General features: G+C 41.9%; 1 protein-coding gene across 9 annotated transcripts in view; it reads right to left on the bottom strand.

The window, feature by feature from the left end:
• The window catches only part of NETO1 (neuropilin and tolloid like 1), a 162,965-nt gene that overhangs the window by 119,658 nt on the left and 25,670 nt on the right, over positions 1 to 17,637 (bottom strand). For 8 of the 9 annotated variants that reach the window (XR_008307001.1, XR_008307002.1, XM_053249438.1 and 5 more), the window contains one exon: positions 13,235 to 13,483. Coding sequence is in view for 7 of the 9 variants with exons in the window: in XM_053249438.1 (XP_053105413.1) it covers positions 13,235 to 13,483 (249 nt within the window). In the remaining 2 variants the exon portion in view is untranslated. Of the gene's footprint in view, positions 1 to 12,183; positions 13,069 to 13,234; positions 13,484 to 17,637 lie in introns of those variants that run through there. The other variant, XM_053249443.1, reaches the window with a different exon arrangement.

Here is a 17,637-nt window from a genome sequence, read left to right as displayed (position 1 = left end):
AAGGGAAATCATAGGGCACAGAAACCAGACTTTTTTTTCAAGGACATCTGCTCTATTATGTGGAAGTTGAAATTTTATAAGTACTACAAAAGGAAAACACATATCCACGTCTACCAAGATCTCCACAGAGTAATAACCAAGAGAGCAAGTCAGAGCATGAAAATGGTGTTAAAAAAAGATGCACATATCAATTAGGATGACAGAAATGCATAAATAAAAGAAACTGGTTCCCAGGACAGATGTGAAAGTAAATATGAATAACAATGAATGCATATCCACAGGCCCTTAATCCCTCAGTCCTAAACAAATGTAAGATTTAGAAGTGCAAATGGAAGACAAAAGTATACAAATATTTTAATTATGAGAAATGTAGTCTATTTATGGGTGAGGATAAAAGAAGTTAGATGCTGTACCATGAATACTTGCATGCTAGAGTATACAGCTCTACAGAAGTATCTAATGATGACAAAGTGATGAATGTACTCAGAAACATCAGCCAATTTCATTACACAATTGTAAGCATTAGTCCTAGACCTAGCACCAAACTTTACAATACTAACATTCTTAGGTTGAGTTTTTTGGTCTGCGTGTGTATAGAAAGAACCACATATTTTCCTTTTAATTTACTGAATTCTTCCTGTTTGACAAACCCAGGAACAATATTTCTTGGAGATTTGCAAAACTCTGTTCTTACGATAACTATTTATCGTAAGTGGTTGGCATGTGGCACAGTGTAACACAGGCTGTAATGAACCACAGGTGGTTCTGAACCATGGTGTTGCACAGAGTACTCTTGCACTGTGATTGTAATTCCACAATGTTATTTAAATTGTTTCCAATGTAATTAGTGTTGCAGAAGTGTGAGTGCGCAACTTTAAGTACTAGTGCTCTTGAGCAACACTGCGGGCATTTTCCTTAGGTGCTCGCAGTGATGCAGGCAGTTCAGAACCTGCCCACGTTACACTAAGCAACATTGCTTAGTGTGTTCAGTGTTCTTGCAATAGTTTTATTGGTCAAACAACATGGAACTGTATTATTTGGACTCATGATACCTGTATCGTCCCAGTTGTATTCTGCACTCTCACAGGGTTGTGCACAGAACCATGGCAGGGCAGTTCGAAGGAGGTGGGGGGGTGTCTCCCTTTAAAAGTGGGGGAGGGTGCACTTACCCCTCCCGCCGCTTTTCCCTTGCCAGCATCCATGTTTATTAATGTCCATCGGGGCGGCAGCATACCTCCCTGCTGCCCCGTTGACCTCATCTTCTGGATATGACCGGAAGTCGCCAACATGCCTGTGCATGCGGGCACAGCTGCACGTGCGTGTGTGACTTGCATGTGCCCATGCCAATGCGCGCAGGTGCATTGGTGACTTCCAGTCATATCCAGAAGACGAGGGCAATGGGGGGGCAGGGAGGTACACTGCTGCCCTGATGGGCATTAATAAACACAGACACCAGTAGGAGGAAAGTGGCAGGAGGGGTAAGTGCACCCTCCTCTGCTTTTAAAGGGAGACCCCTGCCTTTGAACCAGTGGAACCACCGCTTCTTCGAACCAGTTCCATGCACATCCCTACTCACAGGAGCTCTAACTAGTGTATTCTCACATCATAACTATTTCTGGGTTTGCAGCACACATGCTTCCAGCAATGAAAATGCATTCTATGGTTTGCCAAAAATGCATGAAAATATATACTGAAATTCTATGTTCACTTATTGAATTAGATCAAATAAAGTTTTCTGGAAGTCTATGGTTTGTTGATGGCACTCCATACTTGTCATTTCTTGCCATAATCTCAAGCACTTTTCAGACATTATCAGCACGAGCAGCACTCCTACGTCTGTGATTCTGTGTGCTTCAGCCTTGATTGATTGAGTTTGATTGATTTGAGTTTGATTGATTGAGTTTGATCGATCGATTGAGTTTGCTTGATCAATTCCACTCCCCTTCCTTGATCGATTGATTTGGGTCTTGATTGATCAATTAGGGGAAGCCTTGAGCGATCGATTTGGGTTTGATTGATCTATTTGATTTGGGTTTGTTTGATTTGAACCTCAATCGATTGAGTTTGATTGACTTTGGTCTGCAGTGAACATGCTTACAGCACCTCCCCCTCAGACAAATGCCACTGTAAGTGTGTTTGTCAGGCAGTAGGGGGTGACAGCAGCAGGGCAGAACTTCCTCCTCATTTTCCCTTCTGTGAGCATGAGTGCTGTTCATGCTGATAACATCTGGAGAGGGTTTCAGTATATTTGAGTTTGATAGCTCATGTCAGTAAAGACTGATAGCAGAAATATTAATAATTAAACAGCCAGCATGGACAAGCACAAAGCAAATGATTGACACAAGAAGGAGTGCATTATTCAGAGTCATCTGTGGATCTTCCATGTATGAAGAGATATCACAACAGGAAAGGGTCATTTTCAACACTAACAGACATGCACAGATAGAATTTACCTTAACATGGCATGGACACTTTCAATGAACTTTGAAACAGTCCTATGCGCAACTCATGTATTCATTGGGATATTGTACAATAAAATACACTCTATCTTCCTACACACACAGAGAGGAAAATAAGAGGGAAATGAGAATTGGCCTGGAAGTCGAAATAATTATAAAATTCTACTAGTAGTACTACACCCAAAATACCATTTGCTTGAAAGGGTCCAGTTAATTTGCATGGAATTCAGTTCTACTGAGTATGGGATTGCAAATGTAAAATTGACAAGATATAAACTTCACACTGCCAGGAACCAAATTTAACATAGGTAATATGAGAGTACCTCTGACAAACATTAAAGAAAGAAAAGAAAACCTAAAAGATATAAAGTTATATGTTTTAAAAGCTGCTGGGGGTAGGGAAGATTTGCTAGGGTATTTTTGGCAGCTGTAAAATTTGCAGTAAGTATTTTTGCAGCTGTAAAAATGCAGTAAGTCAAAGTGCTTGTTAGTCAAAGGATCCTTTCTCATGATCAGTGAGAAGGGTTACTGGGCACACAGGGAGGAAGGCTACTGAAACTTACCTCCCCCACAGATGATCATTGGGTCCATGCTGGGATGTGTGGATCATGTGCACTGATGGACACCAGCTGCCCCCCGCAGTGTGAAGGGTGGGGGTCAGGATATGTTGTTACTGCCCCCAGAAATCCCACAATGCACCATGTGAGTGTGCAGTGTATTGGGGGGGATGTCTCCCCAGTACTGGCCTGGAGCCCCACAGTGTCTCAGTCCTAGCTGCAAGCAGCCAGTGCTGACACACAAGCAGTTAAATGGTTGTTAGGGGAGTAAGTGAACCTCGACTAAATGGCAGCTTCTTTGGCGAGTTTGCCGCCAAGGCACCTCAAGATCAAGGCCGATCCCAGGAGTTCTTACAAGCAGTCTAACTGAGCTGGGTGTCTCTAGCCTGGGTTAGGCTGTGCATGAGAAAAGCCTCAAAGAATAATAATTTAGGTTCAAGCCATTGTTTCTTCTCCATTCTAAACCTGTTTCTTCTCTCATGCTATACCTGAACGTCAGTTTTTACCTGAAATTTAGCAATTTCACAGAAAAATGCAGAAGTAACAAAGGGTCTTATTCTGGCACCTCAAGGACTAACAAATTTATTGTTTCAGAAGCTTTCATGGACTACTGATGAAGGTTACATGAAGATTACATGAAGTAACCCATAAAAGCTTATGCTATAATATATGTGTTAGTCTTTATGGAGCCACAAAACTCTGCTGTTTTTCTGCAACAGATTAAAGAGTCTCCCCCTCTAAAATGAAAAAGGAGCAGGAACTTTCAAAGTCACAAAGATAGTTATTATTAATTGCCTAAGAACCAGACCACAGCAATATTTCAGAAGCAAATGAAAGATACAAAATCCTAACAACTCACCTCAAGAGTTAAGATCAGCACACACATACATACAATATTAGCCATCCTAACACAAAAAACATACCAACCATGATGGAAATTTGCAATAAGAGAGGCACAAGGCTTCAATGTAGAAATAATCAAATCACACCATAAGAGAGATACACACACTTCTGCATACAATTAAAGGTCCTAATCCTATGCTTGAATGCTCTGGTGCAGGGACACCTAGTGTTGGACACAAAGATCCCAGCACAATACTCCAATTTGTTGTATGTTATCAGCGTTAAGAGTCAGTCACAGACTCAGTACCTGTACAACAGATGTCAGAAATTCTGCAACAATAATGGTTGCCAGCAGAGGCGTATCTCAGGAAAATAGTGCCTAGGGCAAGCACTAAAATCACGCCCCTGTCCAAACATCTAAAACCCATCTTTCAGATAACTTTACCATAATATCAGCTCAAAAATACAAGTTCAGACACTTTCAGGAGAAACAGGTTGCAAGCAACACACACATGCATACACACACACATACAATCACACATGTGGCACATATGTGCCAGTTGCCTTCCCAAAGAAACACACCACATCCATGTGCTGGGCATGCCTCCATAGAGCTAAGCAGTGAAAGCTCTCTTTAGCAAATGCTCTGCCACCTCAGCACACCTCACTACAGGTTGCTGCCTCCCAAGAAATTCAGGGATGGGTTTTTTCTGTCCAAACAGCTTTTGCCTTAAAGGGAGATGCCGGTTGCAATGGGAAATCCTAGGGGCCTCAAGCAATCTGAAATTATTCAGCAGCTTACAATAGGCTTGAATCCAGCAGCCTGATCAGGAAGAAGGTGGAAGTTGCAACTAACCACAGAACAGCAAACCAGTGTGATATTCGCCGGGTTTTTTTAAGTACCACACAAGTTAAAGGCAGGCACTTTCCAAGTTTGAAATCTCACAAACCTTATAATCAGATTGCTTGACAAATATTCAGATAAAGATAGAGCTCTATACAGAGAGTTAAACAGCATGCAAGTGAATGTTTCTATTTTATTCCTTGCCTCCACCCCCACCGCCACCCTTCAGTTTTGCCAGCTTACAAGGTATTAAAGCAACATTGTCTTTTAAAGGGATGTTTTGTCCACTTACTTTTGTGCCAGTTATATCTGTTTTTTAAATGCTCGGGTCCCTTGCCAACAACTTTGCATTCTTCTGACTCCCTAGATCAGGGAAAAATCTAGACTTGGGTTTTGCAGAGGCCATTTCAGCATGTGCAGTGGCCATTTTTGTTTTGAGCAGCCTTTTAAAAAAAAATTAAAAATGGCCACTGCACATGCTCAAATGGTCCCTGCAAGGTCCTATGCCTTGCCAGGCCTTGCAGAGGCCTTTTGAGCATGTGCAGTGACTTCCAAAATGGCCACTGCACTAATCTTTGTAGGCCCAAACAGGCCTAAAAATTAGCCTGAGGCAGGCTGCAGCAATGATCTAAGAGCCCGGGGGGGGGACCTTTGCAGACCCCCCCCCACGCAGCCTTTAGGAACTCCCCCCCCCAAAGGGGCTACAGGTAATTTAATTTTTTTTAAATCCACAAATTGGGGAGGGGGGGGCAGCACGGCACTGGTGCCGCCCCCCCCAGTGGTGCCTAGGGCACATGCCTGGGCTGTCCCCTCTAGTTTTGCCTATGCTTGCCAGTTTTTGTTGTGGCACAATCTCTCATGATGATGCAGTACCCGCTGACCTTTGGCAAGAAAATAAGCCCCTCCCTAGACATGACTTTCATGCTGCATGGACAAATATAAACCAAATCTATGATGGCTCACCTTCAAAATATCATAGCCCAGCTCCAAAAAGATTGATCACCAATTAGCTCTGATAATGAAACTCTCACAGTTGATATTACTGTAAACAATGTTTTTAATGTTTGCCACCCAATGTTGATAGCCAAAGAAATGATAGCATGTACTTGGGTTAAGCCGAACAATAGATTCCACTCCAAACACTTTTGGCTAAATGAAGAATAGATTCTTTCCACTTTCTCATAATTCTAGAGTGGATAGCAGAATTCAGGAAGGATTCTGCGATCTTCTCAATGCATTCTAAGAGAAGTGCAGGACATCGTTCCTCCCATGACGCACTAGCAGGGTTGCTCAACTTCGGCCTCCTGCAGCTGTTGGCCTACAGTTCCCATAATCCCTGGCTGTGGGCCACTGTGGTTGGGGATTATGGGAGTTGTAGTCCAAAAACACCTGGAGAGCCGAAGTTTAGCAGCCCTGCAAGACAACAGGTCACGCAAGGCCTCACATATTATTTGAAGTCTCTAGCATGCTAAGGTCTTGCTGTGCTAGAGAACTTAAGGCGTAAGGTGGAGCCCAGTATGGCCCAGGGATGCCCACTCCCCAGGAGCAGAAGTTAATTGCCTGGACATCAAACAGGATGAGCAAATACTACCTTCTCAAATGTCTTATTTGAACTATAGGTGGAATGATAGGAAAAGGGGAAGCAACAGAATACCAGATTTTGTTTTTGCAGCCCACCAACTTTTGTTCTGTAAGTGAAGTGAAGCTCAAGACTATGTTGCTCACATATTTGTTCACAATACAGTATTACAAAATTAAAGTACATTGCATTATTTATTGGTTGTACAAATATTTTGGTTTTGGTTGTACAAATACTTTCTTAGGAACAAATGTTTGGGGTCCCAAGATCAAAATCAACACCATTTCTCTGCAAATTCCTTTTCACCATATTCATTTGTTAATATTCCTATGATTTCCTAGCAATTATGTCTCCTCTCTTCCTGCTTTTATGTGCTGCAATCCACATGCATCTTTTTGTTTCCAAAGACAGGCAAGACTATACAGCATTGCTGCCATTCACATCAATGAAGCCAAATACAAACACAGATGGTTTCCACCAGCTGAAGGAATTGAGAATAATAATGTGCCATCTGAGGCCACAGCCTAGCAGATTCCAAGAGGGGGAAACCAAGATAAAAAGAAATCTGATTATTCCAGATGAATAGGAGTGATCAGCTTAGAGCACAGCTTCTCTCTGTCTGGATCTCTGTCTGCTGCACTACAAAATTGACTCACTGCAGAAAATGGCTCTGAGCTACAGATGCCCTCAAACCATCTGTCTGTGTAGACAGGGGGAAACTGCATTCCATGCTATTAGGGAGAAACTTGTTGAGACAAGACTTTTGTAAGTGCCCTCACCAGTGGGCCACTATCCCAGCTCAGAGGTAGCTATAAGAAATAATCCAGCAACATCATTTCTTCTAATACTTTCAGACAAGTGAACTACAAAGCACAAAGGGTAACTAGAAAATCAGAAAAATAAAATACTGTACAGGCACCATCAGCATCACCCTGATTTCAGCTCAAAATTGATCCAAAATATCTACCAGTATAGCAGCCAGGCATCAATGGATTGCAAAAAGTAATCATCACTTTTGATGAGATATTTGCACACCTATAAATTAATAAGAAGCATGAACCAATTCACATATGCACCATGCCAATGATTCCATACCTCTCCTTTCCACTACATGTATATCATTCTGTGTTAGACACATATCCCATGTAGGAGTCCATATGTGTGATGGTATGTAATTTCCCCCCACAAAAGCCTAGAGATGTACATATCAGATATGGTATAATGCAATAAATAAATAAATAAATAATAAAAGAACGGCCATTATGTAAACAAAGCTTTGGCCAATCGGTGCCAAACCCACCTAAATAGCCTCCCTGTTAAACGAGATTAAGGGAGGGAGTGCCTGACCCCAGCAGCTGCAGTGGGAGTCGCTGCTCATCTGAACAGGTGATCCGCCAGCCCGGGGACTTGAAGGAGATCATCTGTGGGGAAGGTATTTTAAACCCTCCTTCCCCACAGGCCGATCGTGAGACTGATTGTGAGAAAAGCTCTAGTGAGTGTCTGAACCAGGCAGAAGCCAGATCAATAATTCTGGGTTCCATACTAAATAACAGTCACACCAACTATGGCATATAATGACTATGCTTTACTTTGGAAATGTTTGATATCATTAAATGTTTGACACCATTTAAAAGAAATATGAAGTGGCGTAAATAAGCAGGAAGTATGCAACCATTCTAGTGTGTTTAGCTGAAGCTGAATTACTCTAGTTTCTCTTTTACTATAAAACTTAAAGCAGGTATATCAAGGCAGAGTCAAACGTCTTGTAGTCAGGGGTACTTTGTCCTGTGTGAGTAATACTGGCTGATGTACTGTACAATGTTCTGTCTGCCTTGGAACATGCACGCTGTTGCACACGAGCACTCTTGCACAAATGCACTTGCAAGATCGATAGCCATCGGAGATAGTGGCTATCCATCACACAACCCTGTTTTTGCAATTCCTGTGCTTTGTGCAAGACCGCTCTTGCACAACTGTGTGCATGTTCCATTACAAGGCAAATGGAACATTGCACAGTATGTCTGCCAATGTGATTGGAATTTGTGGTGAGATTTAACTCAGTCAGGAGAGAGAATTCAACACTGTTCCTAAAACTGTTTCTTAACTGGTGTTGTTTTTTAAAAAACCATTTTAAAGTTAACATCTTAAGATACAGATCTCAGGTATGTTTGGATCATGCGAGAAACTCCATTTTAAAAAGCCTAATGCTGGAGAAAGCATGCACATACACCCCAACCCTTACACAAATTGCACAAAAGTCTGAGTCATAGGCTGACTGTGTATTACACTGAAGCAGTAAGCAAGTCTGCTTCCGCTCTCTGCTCCACTCCATGCTGGGTCCAATTGGCACCGCTGAATAAAGGATCTAGGTCATTTGAATCACACAAATACTGGCATGTGCATTCCTACTGTGTGTTCTAATAAATACAGCTACATCTCAGAAAATAATCTTGTTACCCTGCTCTTGCAGTTTGTAAGCTGACATTTTGCTTACCAAAGTCCTTACCCACTTACCTACAAAAGAAAGTGAATGTTCTAGCTCAGGGCTAGGAATGTGCACGAAACAGGTGGGGGATGGCTTGAGGGGGGAGGGGATACCTTTAAGCACGGGGAGGGTACTCTTACCCCTCCAGCACTGTTTCTCCCACCAGTGCTGTAGTTTAAAAGGGTCCGGTGGGGCGGCAGCTTACGTCCCTGCCGCCCCATTGCTTCATTGGACTGGAAGCAGAGGCGTAACTAGGGAAAACGGCGCCCGGGGCAAGCACTGAAATGGCGCCCCCCCGTGCGCCCCCGCCCCCCAACATACTACATTATACTTAGGTTTTTCCTCACAAGCGCCTGCCGCCGCCGCCAAGCCAGGCCACTGACTGGCCGCCAGGCGCCAGCAAAGCAATGGAGGGGGCGCGGGCAGCGCAGAAGGGACCGCTCATGGGGGAGGGGGCGTCGATGCGCTCCCTTGACTGCTGCAGCGCTGCTGCACTGAGCAGGAAACATTTGTATTAACAAAAATTTTTTTAAAAAATAAAAATATATATTTTTGTCATGGCGGCGCCCCCCATGTGACCAGAAAAGATGGCGCCCGGGGCACGTGCCCCCCCTGCCCCCCCTATAGTTACGCCTCTGACTGGAAGTGACCGGAAGTGCTGGGTAGGCGTGCATGTGCCCAACATGTGAGTGCATCATAATTAGAATCATAAAAGAAGGAAAACTTATGCTTAAGTCATGCGGCTAGAAGTCTACATCTGAGACAAACAAATGTTTTATTCTACTTCTTAGTCAAAGGTATGCTCAAATGTTTGAGCATGGCATGACATCCCAGTGTCTGCTCACAGATGAACATGGCTATAAGTTAGTGATGGACAAAGTCCCTGTGGGTTGGCTTCAAAATGCATCTATTTTTTTCTGAGTTTACCAAAAGAATATTCAACAAACACCTAAAGTTTTTTTTCCAGTTTTTCCAAAAAGCACCCTCCCTCCCTACCAGTTCAACATCCCCTCCCTAAGCAAAAGAGGCAAGGTGGGATGGAAGAGCTTACCCTTGAAAAGTGGCAGGGAGGGCTCAGGCTTGCTTGCAGGTCTTATCCTTAACTGGAAATCATGCTCCTGGGCATGTGCAGGAGCATGAGATTTATAATGATGATCTTGGGAATCCTCCGGAGTATCATTTCCAGATTAGAATGAAGCCTGTAGGCAAGTCTTTCTGTCTCTGGCAAACCCTCCCCATCATTGGTTTCTCCTCCACCTTCTCAAGGGTAAAGGTGTTTGTTTTGTTTTCTTTTTCTTGGGAAGGCTGAGTACTTGCAGGGAAGGCTAGCTGCAGTAGGGTGATTTCAATTAGTAGCCAGACCTAAATTGAGCTGGGTGTGGGCCCAACTTGTAATGAGGTCAGGCTTTCTGAACTGTGGTGTTCCTCTTCTGACTTCCCCAAGTTAAAAGTCACCCCCATTGCTAATCTAAATTTTCTAAAGGCAAATTCAAGAAGGTTCCTTATGGGGCCACGGTTTGCCTGTGTAGAGCTGGGGTGGTTGAATCTTCTGCATGTGTTCTATTGTACTGCCCATATTACAGAGATGCTCGAGCTCGATTAATTTTCATTCATTCATTCATTCATTCGATTTGTATACCACCCTTCCAAAAATGGCTCAGGGCGGTTTACACAGAGAAATAATAAATAAATAAGATGGATCCCTGTCCCCAGAAGGCTCACAATCTAAAAAGAAACTTAAGGCAGACACCAGCAACAGTCACTGGAAGTACTGTGCTGGGGGTGGATAGGGCCAGTTACTCTCCCCCTGCTAAATAAAGAGAATCACCATGGTAAAAGGTGTCTCTTTGCCAAGTTAGCAGGGGTAATTTTACCATTGCTGTCAAAATATCCAGGGCGCTCGGATGTTTTCTATTTGCAAATGTTATTGTCTGATAATAATGATGCCATTTCTTTAAATGTCGCAAAATATTGTTTTGCTGAGTTATCCAGATTGTTGTTATTTTAAGCTTTCTTAAAGTTTTAGATGATTATTTGACATTTATTGCTCTTAATATTGTCTGGTCATTGACTGTATTTCTAAATAATAGTATCTGATGTATCTGATCCTTTCTGAATCGTGGAGTTCCTCTTCTGACTTCCCCAGGTTAAAAGTCACCCCCACTGCTAATCTAAATTTTTCTCATACTAAGATCTCCATCACCTCAGTGGCTTGCAGGTGCATGAACATTGTATAATGGAAGCAATTTTCAGACTCTGAAAATTCAGAACCCCTTATCCTTGCATGGACAGCACCAAACTTGGTGAGCTTCATGAAAACTGCTGATTTATTAATTATTATTACTATTATTACTATTACTATTATTATTGTTGTTGTTCTTGTTGTTCACACAGTCAGACAGGTGTTATTGACTGGTTTGTTTTATCCAGACATTGAGTCCTTCCTAAGGACCTGGGATGGCTGAATTTTATTATCAGTGTTGTTGCAGTTATTATTATAGATATCGTCGCAGAATATAGGCTGTTCCCAGTAATGTTGCTTTTTTTAGTTGGCTGATGGTGATTTCTGTGGCCCCTATGGTGTTGAGGTGCTCCTCAAGGTCTTTTGGAACTGCACCCAGGGCGCCAACTGCTACTGGGATTATTTTGGTCTTTTTCTGCCACAGCCTTTCAATTTCAATTTGTAGATCTTTGTATTTGGTGATTTTTTTCTATTTCTTTTTCTTCTATTCTGCTATCTCCTGGTATTGCTATGTCGATTTATTTTAACTTGTTTTTCTTTCTTCTCGACCACAGTTATATCCGGTGTATTGTGTTTATTATTATTATTATTATTATTATTTACATTTTATATCCCGCTCTTCCTCCACGGAGCCCACATGACTGCTGACTCTGTCACGGAGGTGGTAGGGGCTGCGGGGATCAGGGGCCATGTGGCCCCGAGAGGCTCCAGGATGCCCCGCGCGAGTGCAGGGGGGAATCGTGGAGAGACCCTCAGGGCCAGGAGGCTGGTTTCAGATTCCTGCTGGGGGTCTCCTTGTGGCAATACACGATCAGAAAGAAGAGGTTAACGGAGCGCTCGCTCAACCTTGGCTAAGGTGAGGGGGAATTAGCTGCGAGGAGCTGCACAGCTCCCGTGGCAGCACACGACCACCAGAAAGCGGGCCAGGCTCCCTTAGCCTGCTTTTTGGCAATCGTGAGAATCGCCACAGTAAGATAGTTAAGGTAAATGTGTGGAGTAGTGTTCCCTGTAACAGGGATTCCCAGAAGTTGTTGACTACAATTCCCATCAGCAGTAGCTGTGATGGCCATTGGCTGGGGATGGTGTGAGTTGTAGTCAACAACATCTGGAATCCCTGTTACAGGGAACACAGATTAAACACCACAAGTGATAAAAGTATGTTGTTTCATTGCACCACAGACACTTAGTAGAACACTGGCATTATGACATACATTATCACATGCAATAATAGACACAATTCATTTTCCCATACATCCAGAAAGCTTACAAAACTCCATCAATTATTTGAAAGCCGCTGCACTGCAGTGTGACAGCAGTCACAAATTAAAAGAAACTTCTTTAATTATAATGAGATGGGGAATATTTCATTGGAAACATTACTGCAGATCTACATTTTACCCTCATAAATTAAACCAGACAATTTGACAAAAGGCATAATTGGACCACTGCAATTAAGATTAGGAAAATCTTTCACAGAAGTGCGTAATTGAATGCATGCTATTCTTCGGCTCTCCAAATCCTTTGGCAAAACAACTAGCAGTTTGCTTTAATAGGAAGTGGGGGGATTCCAGTGGATTTATGAGCAACAGCAAAAGGAGAAATCTAAAATATTTTTAGTGGTAGAAATCACATTGAACAAATTGATATTTACATTTTTGCTGAATTAGATGCATTGATGCAATCACTCCACAATAAGAGATCAACTGCATGAAAGCTTTAGACAAATTCTAATGGCCCACTGGTAACCTATTGACATAGTGACTATACTTATAATGTGTACCTTTATTTCCCTCTACAAGTACTAGGTACACACTGGCTATGCTATTACAAAGAGAGCCAACATGTGGTGGAAGTTTCTAACGACCTGGCTATTGTGTGATAATGTTCACTGCATGAAAAATATGGTTGCATTATCCAACCCATTCATCACTCTCCAAGGCAAATGATTACAGGTTTTTTAACCATTATAAACCACTCTCCAGCAAGAAGCACAGATGGTGTATGTAGAGGCACACTGTGGCAGACATAGATTAAATTCCGTGAAAAGGGCTGACATTTTCTGAAAAACAGAAAAATAAAGCATGCATCTTCACAGTTTTATCAGCATACATATTTGTTATGTTTTATCAATATACAAAACCATATCATTGATATTGCATCATTATATATCACTCAAACTGTATCATTAGAAGTCTAAATATCAAATTATGAAAGTTTGTACATACCAGGTGTGAAATTGTATCGAGCAGAAAATCCCAGAGATTCAAGTTCACCATCAGCAAAAAATTTAATCCACAAGAATCTGCCACTGGATTTTATTTTAGGTGGGTTTTGTTGTCCACAGAAACGACCAATGATTGGGGAAAAGCCAAAAGGTCCATCCCGCACTTCAATATGATCAAATTTACACTCCCACGAAGGCTCTATGGAATATTTTTCATCAAAGTGTAATTCAATGCATTGTCTTGGGGCAGCTGAAGAGTAAAACAAATTAAATAGTTTTAATCTTTAATTTGCTGTTTTAAAATGCATTTTTTGTTTCCCAACTATTATACACATCTTGTATTTGAGGCAAACTTCAAATACATCTTCAGGAGTTATTTTACTTGGACCCATCAAAATACATTTCACATTATTAATATGCATGTATGTGCACTGCTGTCCTATGTCCAGGATGCAAAGAACCTTACATGCGCACTCAAATCTTTCCATCCATCCTCTTGGGTTTGCTTATTTTTTATTTTATTTATTTTATTTTTTAACATTTATATCCCGCTCCTCCTCCAAGGAGCCCAGAGCACTGTACTACATACTTGAGTTTCTCCTCCCAACAACCCTGTGAAGTAGGTTAGGCTGAGAGAGAAGTGACTGGCCCAGAGTCACCCAGCTAGTTTCATGGCTGAATGGGGATTTGAACTCGGGTCTCCCCGGTCCTAGTCCAGCATTCTAACCACTACACCATGCTGGCTCTCCTTGGTTTCTTCTGCTTGGTTTCTTCTCACAATGACCGAATACTGTCTTAACTCAGAGGCTGTTCCATGGGATTCCCTAATGTTTAACAATGGCTTTTGTGGAAGCAGGGATAACTGCTGCTGGATGAAGTGATCCTTATAGCCTTGTTAAGTGTGCATGGAACTTCATGCATAGCCTGAGCAATTATTATAACCTGAGCAATGATTCAGTAGTAAAGATACACTGTCTTGAACTTCTCTAGGAAGGCCAGCTCTGCTTTCCTTTTAGCAAATAATGAAGAAAGGAAAATACTATCACAAAAGTAAAACCAATTATTCTTGGAATCTATCTTGTAACTTGCTACTCACTAGGTTGCCTGGCCAAAACAAAAACTGACCCATGCAGTCCCCCTATGGCAAACAACTCTTGCCACAGAGCTGTATGTGTAGCCACCATAGTGCTTCACTGTTTCATTTCAGACTCAGAAAATGTCATACTTTCGTTGTTAACTGCCCAGAGACATAAGTTTTGGGCAGTATAAAAATATGTTTAAAAAAATACATAAATAAATACTAACTCCAGTTTTCAACATCTATTTTGACTGCCTGAATAACACAGGAATTAGAATAGACCTCCAAAATGATAAAGACAAGTGATACCAAAAAAAAAGTGCATCCACAAAGCTGGGCTTCTTTTTAACTTTGAAAAGCAAATGACAGATGTTCACTCATATGAACTGATGGTTCAGTCAGTCAGTCAGTCTTGGTCTAATCTACAGGCTTCAGGTGGACAGTCTACCTTCAAATCTATACCTACATATATGTACATATAAAGTATCAAATGAATGTCAATTCATTTATGTTCTCAATTTTTTACTTTATTAATGAAGGAAGGATTAAAAAAAATTAAAAACTATTCTGAAGATTGGAGGTAGATTATCTTAGTAACATCATGAGGGCCAATCAGCGCCATGCACAACCAGCTTTCTGCTGAAAACTTGCAGACCTATTTCCCCGCTAGAGTTTGATTGGAGAGGAACATGTGAACAACACAGAGAGGTCACTTCCAAATCTAGCTCTACTGGTCTCTCCAAGTTATGTCTATCATCTTCCTATTTTCCCCTCAAGCCCATAGTCCACAGCTGTCCTACATTCTATATCAGAACAACACTCAGACTTTTGCAAAGCTCCAGCTGATGAAGAATACAGCAAATGTATTGATACATTTCCTGCAATAATGAATTGTGCATATTTGATTAAAAGTGTACTGAAGTTGTTCAGACTTAAGATTCTAAATGATCTTTACACATAAAGAGACTTCAGAAATCCTAGAAATACTAATTATATATATTTAACCCCTTATTTTCTACTATTTACCATGTTTAAACTATGACTCCATTTACCTCAGAGCCCATCTTTTGGATTAACAAAATAGATTGAGCTCTGGAGAAGCACTATGTGATGGCTCAAAGGATTATTTAAGAGCTTTCTATGCCCTTTGCGAGGAAATGGGGTCACATGACAAATTAAAAGCAAGAAACAGATAGAATTAAATTCCCTATTTTAGAAAACTTTATCTCTTCATCACCCAAATCCATAATAAAAGATATCTTGCCAAAAAAGATTCCTAGTCCAAGAAAAATGATTAAGCCCAATATTATGTTGCTTCTAAGGAGATTTTAGCCAAAGTATCATTTCCAGTGTTTAAAGTGAAAATCAGTTCCTTTAAACAAAACTTTTTGCAATGCATCTGAATTCAGAACAGAAAAATTAGATTGATTTTTTTCCACATTTGACTGCTAGATTCAAATTAAATAACCTTTTAAAAAAGCATTGTATGTGCTATATATTTTCTAGCATTTCTGTTTATTTTAAGCCTAAATTATATATCCCAAGATTCAAATAACTGGACCACAACACAGTATTTTGTGGGTTCTTGGGCGGGTGGGGGATCATTTATAGAAAATATAACCTGGAGTTTTCACAAATGATCTGTGGATTGCCATTTGCCCAAACATCCCTTTGTTTGCAAATCTTGGAATACAAACTCCATGTAGAAATTTACTGTGAAGGAGAATATTACATCAGAATCAGTCCCAGTCCAACTGCGGTCAACAAGACTAACTCATCCTGGATCCTAGGGGTGTGCTAGCTATCTGTTTAGCTGGTTCAGTTCAAATCTGGACCAGATTCAAACCAACATGGCCCGGTTCAGTCTTGGGTTGGGCCGAACTAGTTTGTGGGTCGATTCAGGGGGTATACTAGTACAGGAGAATCGCTATCAATAAAATAAAGGACATTCCCTATAGTAATGCCAGGGGGTGGGAGTAAAGGTACTTTTTACCCTGAATTTTGAGGCAGCGGGGATGGCAGCAAAGACATTAATGGCAGTGGTGGGGGCTCCTACATCACCACTACCCCACTGGCTTCCCAAAGAGCAGCTTGGGCCAGCTGCCAGTCCAAATTCGAACCAGCACAGCCCCAGTTCTAAGAACCGGTTTGCGGGCCATTTCAGGAGTATACTTGTAAAGGAGAATCCAGCAAGGGTCATTTTTATAAGTAAAGGGCATTCCCTATAGTAATGCGAGAGCGAAAGGGTACTTTTTATCTTTAATTGTGAGGTGGTGGGATGGCAGACACACATCGACACATTGGTGCTGGGGGCATCCCCCCCACTGGCCTCCCAAAGAACAGCCTGGGACAGCTGTGGCCCATTTTTGACTCCACGCATGAACAGAGGCCATTTTCAAGACCTCAGTGCATGCGTGGAGGCCATTTGCAACACCACATGGTGACGGTCCTGGCTGCTCTTCAGGAGGCCAGAGATGGGGTTGGAGTCACCCCTGCCCCCACCGCAGATGTCTCTGCAGCTGCCTCAGCCACCGCCACCATCCACAATATCCAGGCCGCCTCAAAATTAAAGGTAAAAAGTTCTCTCTCTCTCTCTCTCTCTCTCTCTCTCTCTCTCTCTCACACACACACACACAATATGCATTACAATAGGGAATGCCCTTTATTTGTAAAGGGGACCTTCGCTGGATTGCCCTTCACAAGTATACCCCTGAACCAGCCTGCAAATCATTTCTTAGAACTGGGGCGGGTCCATTTTGAACTCAGACTGCCCAAACCAGACTTTTTCAATTAGAACCGAAGTTTGAATCAAACCAGCTCACACATCCCCACTAGATTCTATCATTCAGCCTAACTTAACTGCAGAGCAGGCTGAAAAGCAGTCAACTCATGTTAAGCAAGCAAATATAAAAACAATACAGCCCCTCCAATATGGTTAAATATTGGCCATAAAATACAAGAGCATAATTTGTTGCTTCACTCCGAAGCAAGCAGCTACTGCATAAATGATTGTATTCTACCTTGACAACTTAAATGGGGCACAGCACACTGGATAGGGACTTGCTGAAAAGAGGTCCAAAATATTAGCTGCAAGTTTACAGTAACAGTTTCTTCCAAGAAATATAAAGTAAGGGTATTCACACAAGCAGACTAACTCAGGCGAGGGCAGCCCAGCCTGGATTAGGCTGCATGTGTGAAGCACTGGGAGCGAGGTTGCTCCTAGCATTGCACCCACACCAAGCCCCACTTTCAAACCCGAGATTTAGCCAAGCTTAATTGAAGTTTGCTTAACCTCAGCAGGAGATTTTCTGGGCAATTGCTGCCAG

The sequence above is a fragment of the Hemicordylus capensis genome, chromosome 4 (genome assembly GCF_027244095.1).
Source record: "Hemicordylus capensis ecotype Gifberg chromosome 4, rHemCap1.1.pri, whole genome shotgun sequence".
NCBI classification, from domain to species: domain Eukaryota; kingdom Metazoa; phylum Chordata; class Lepidosauria; order Squamata; family Cordylidae; genus Hemicordylus; species Hemicordylus capensis.
The sequence above is the reverse complement of the archived record's forward strand: the minus strand, read 5'-3'. Positions and strand labels throughout refer to the sequence as shown.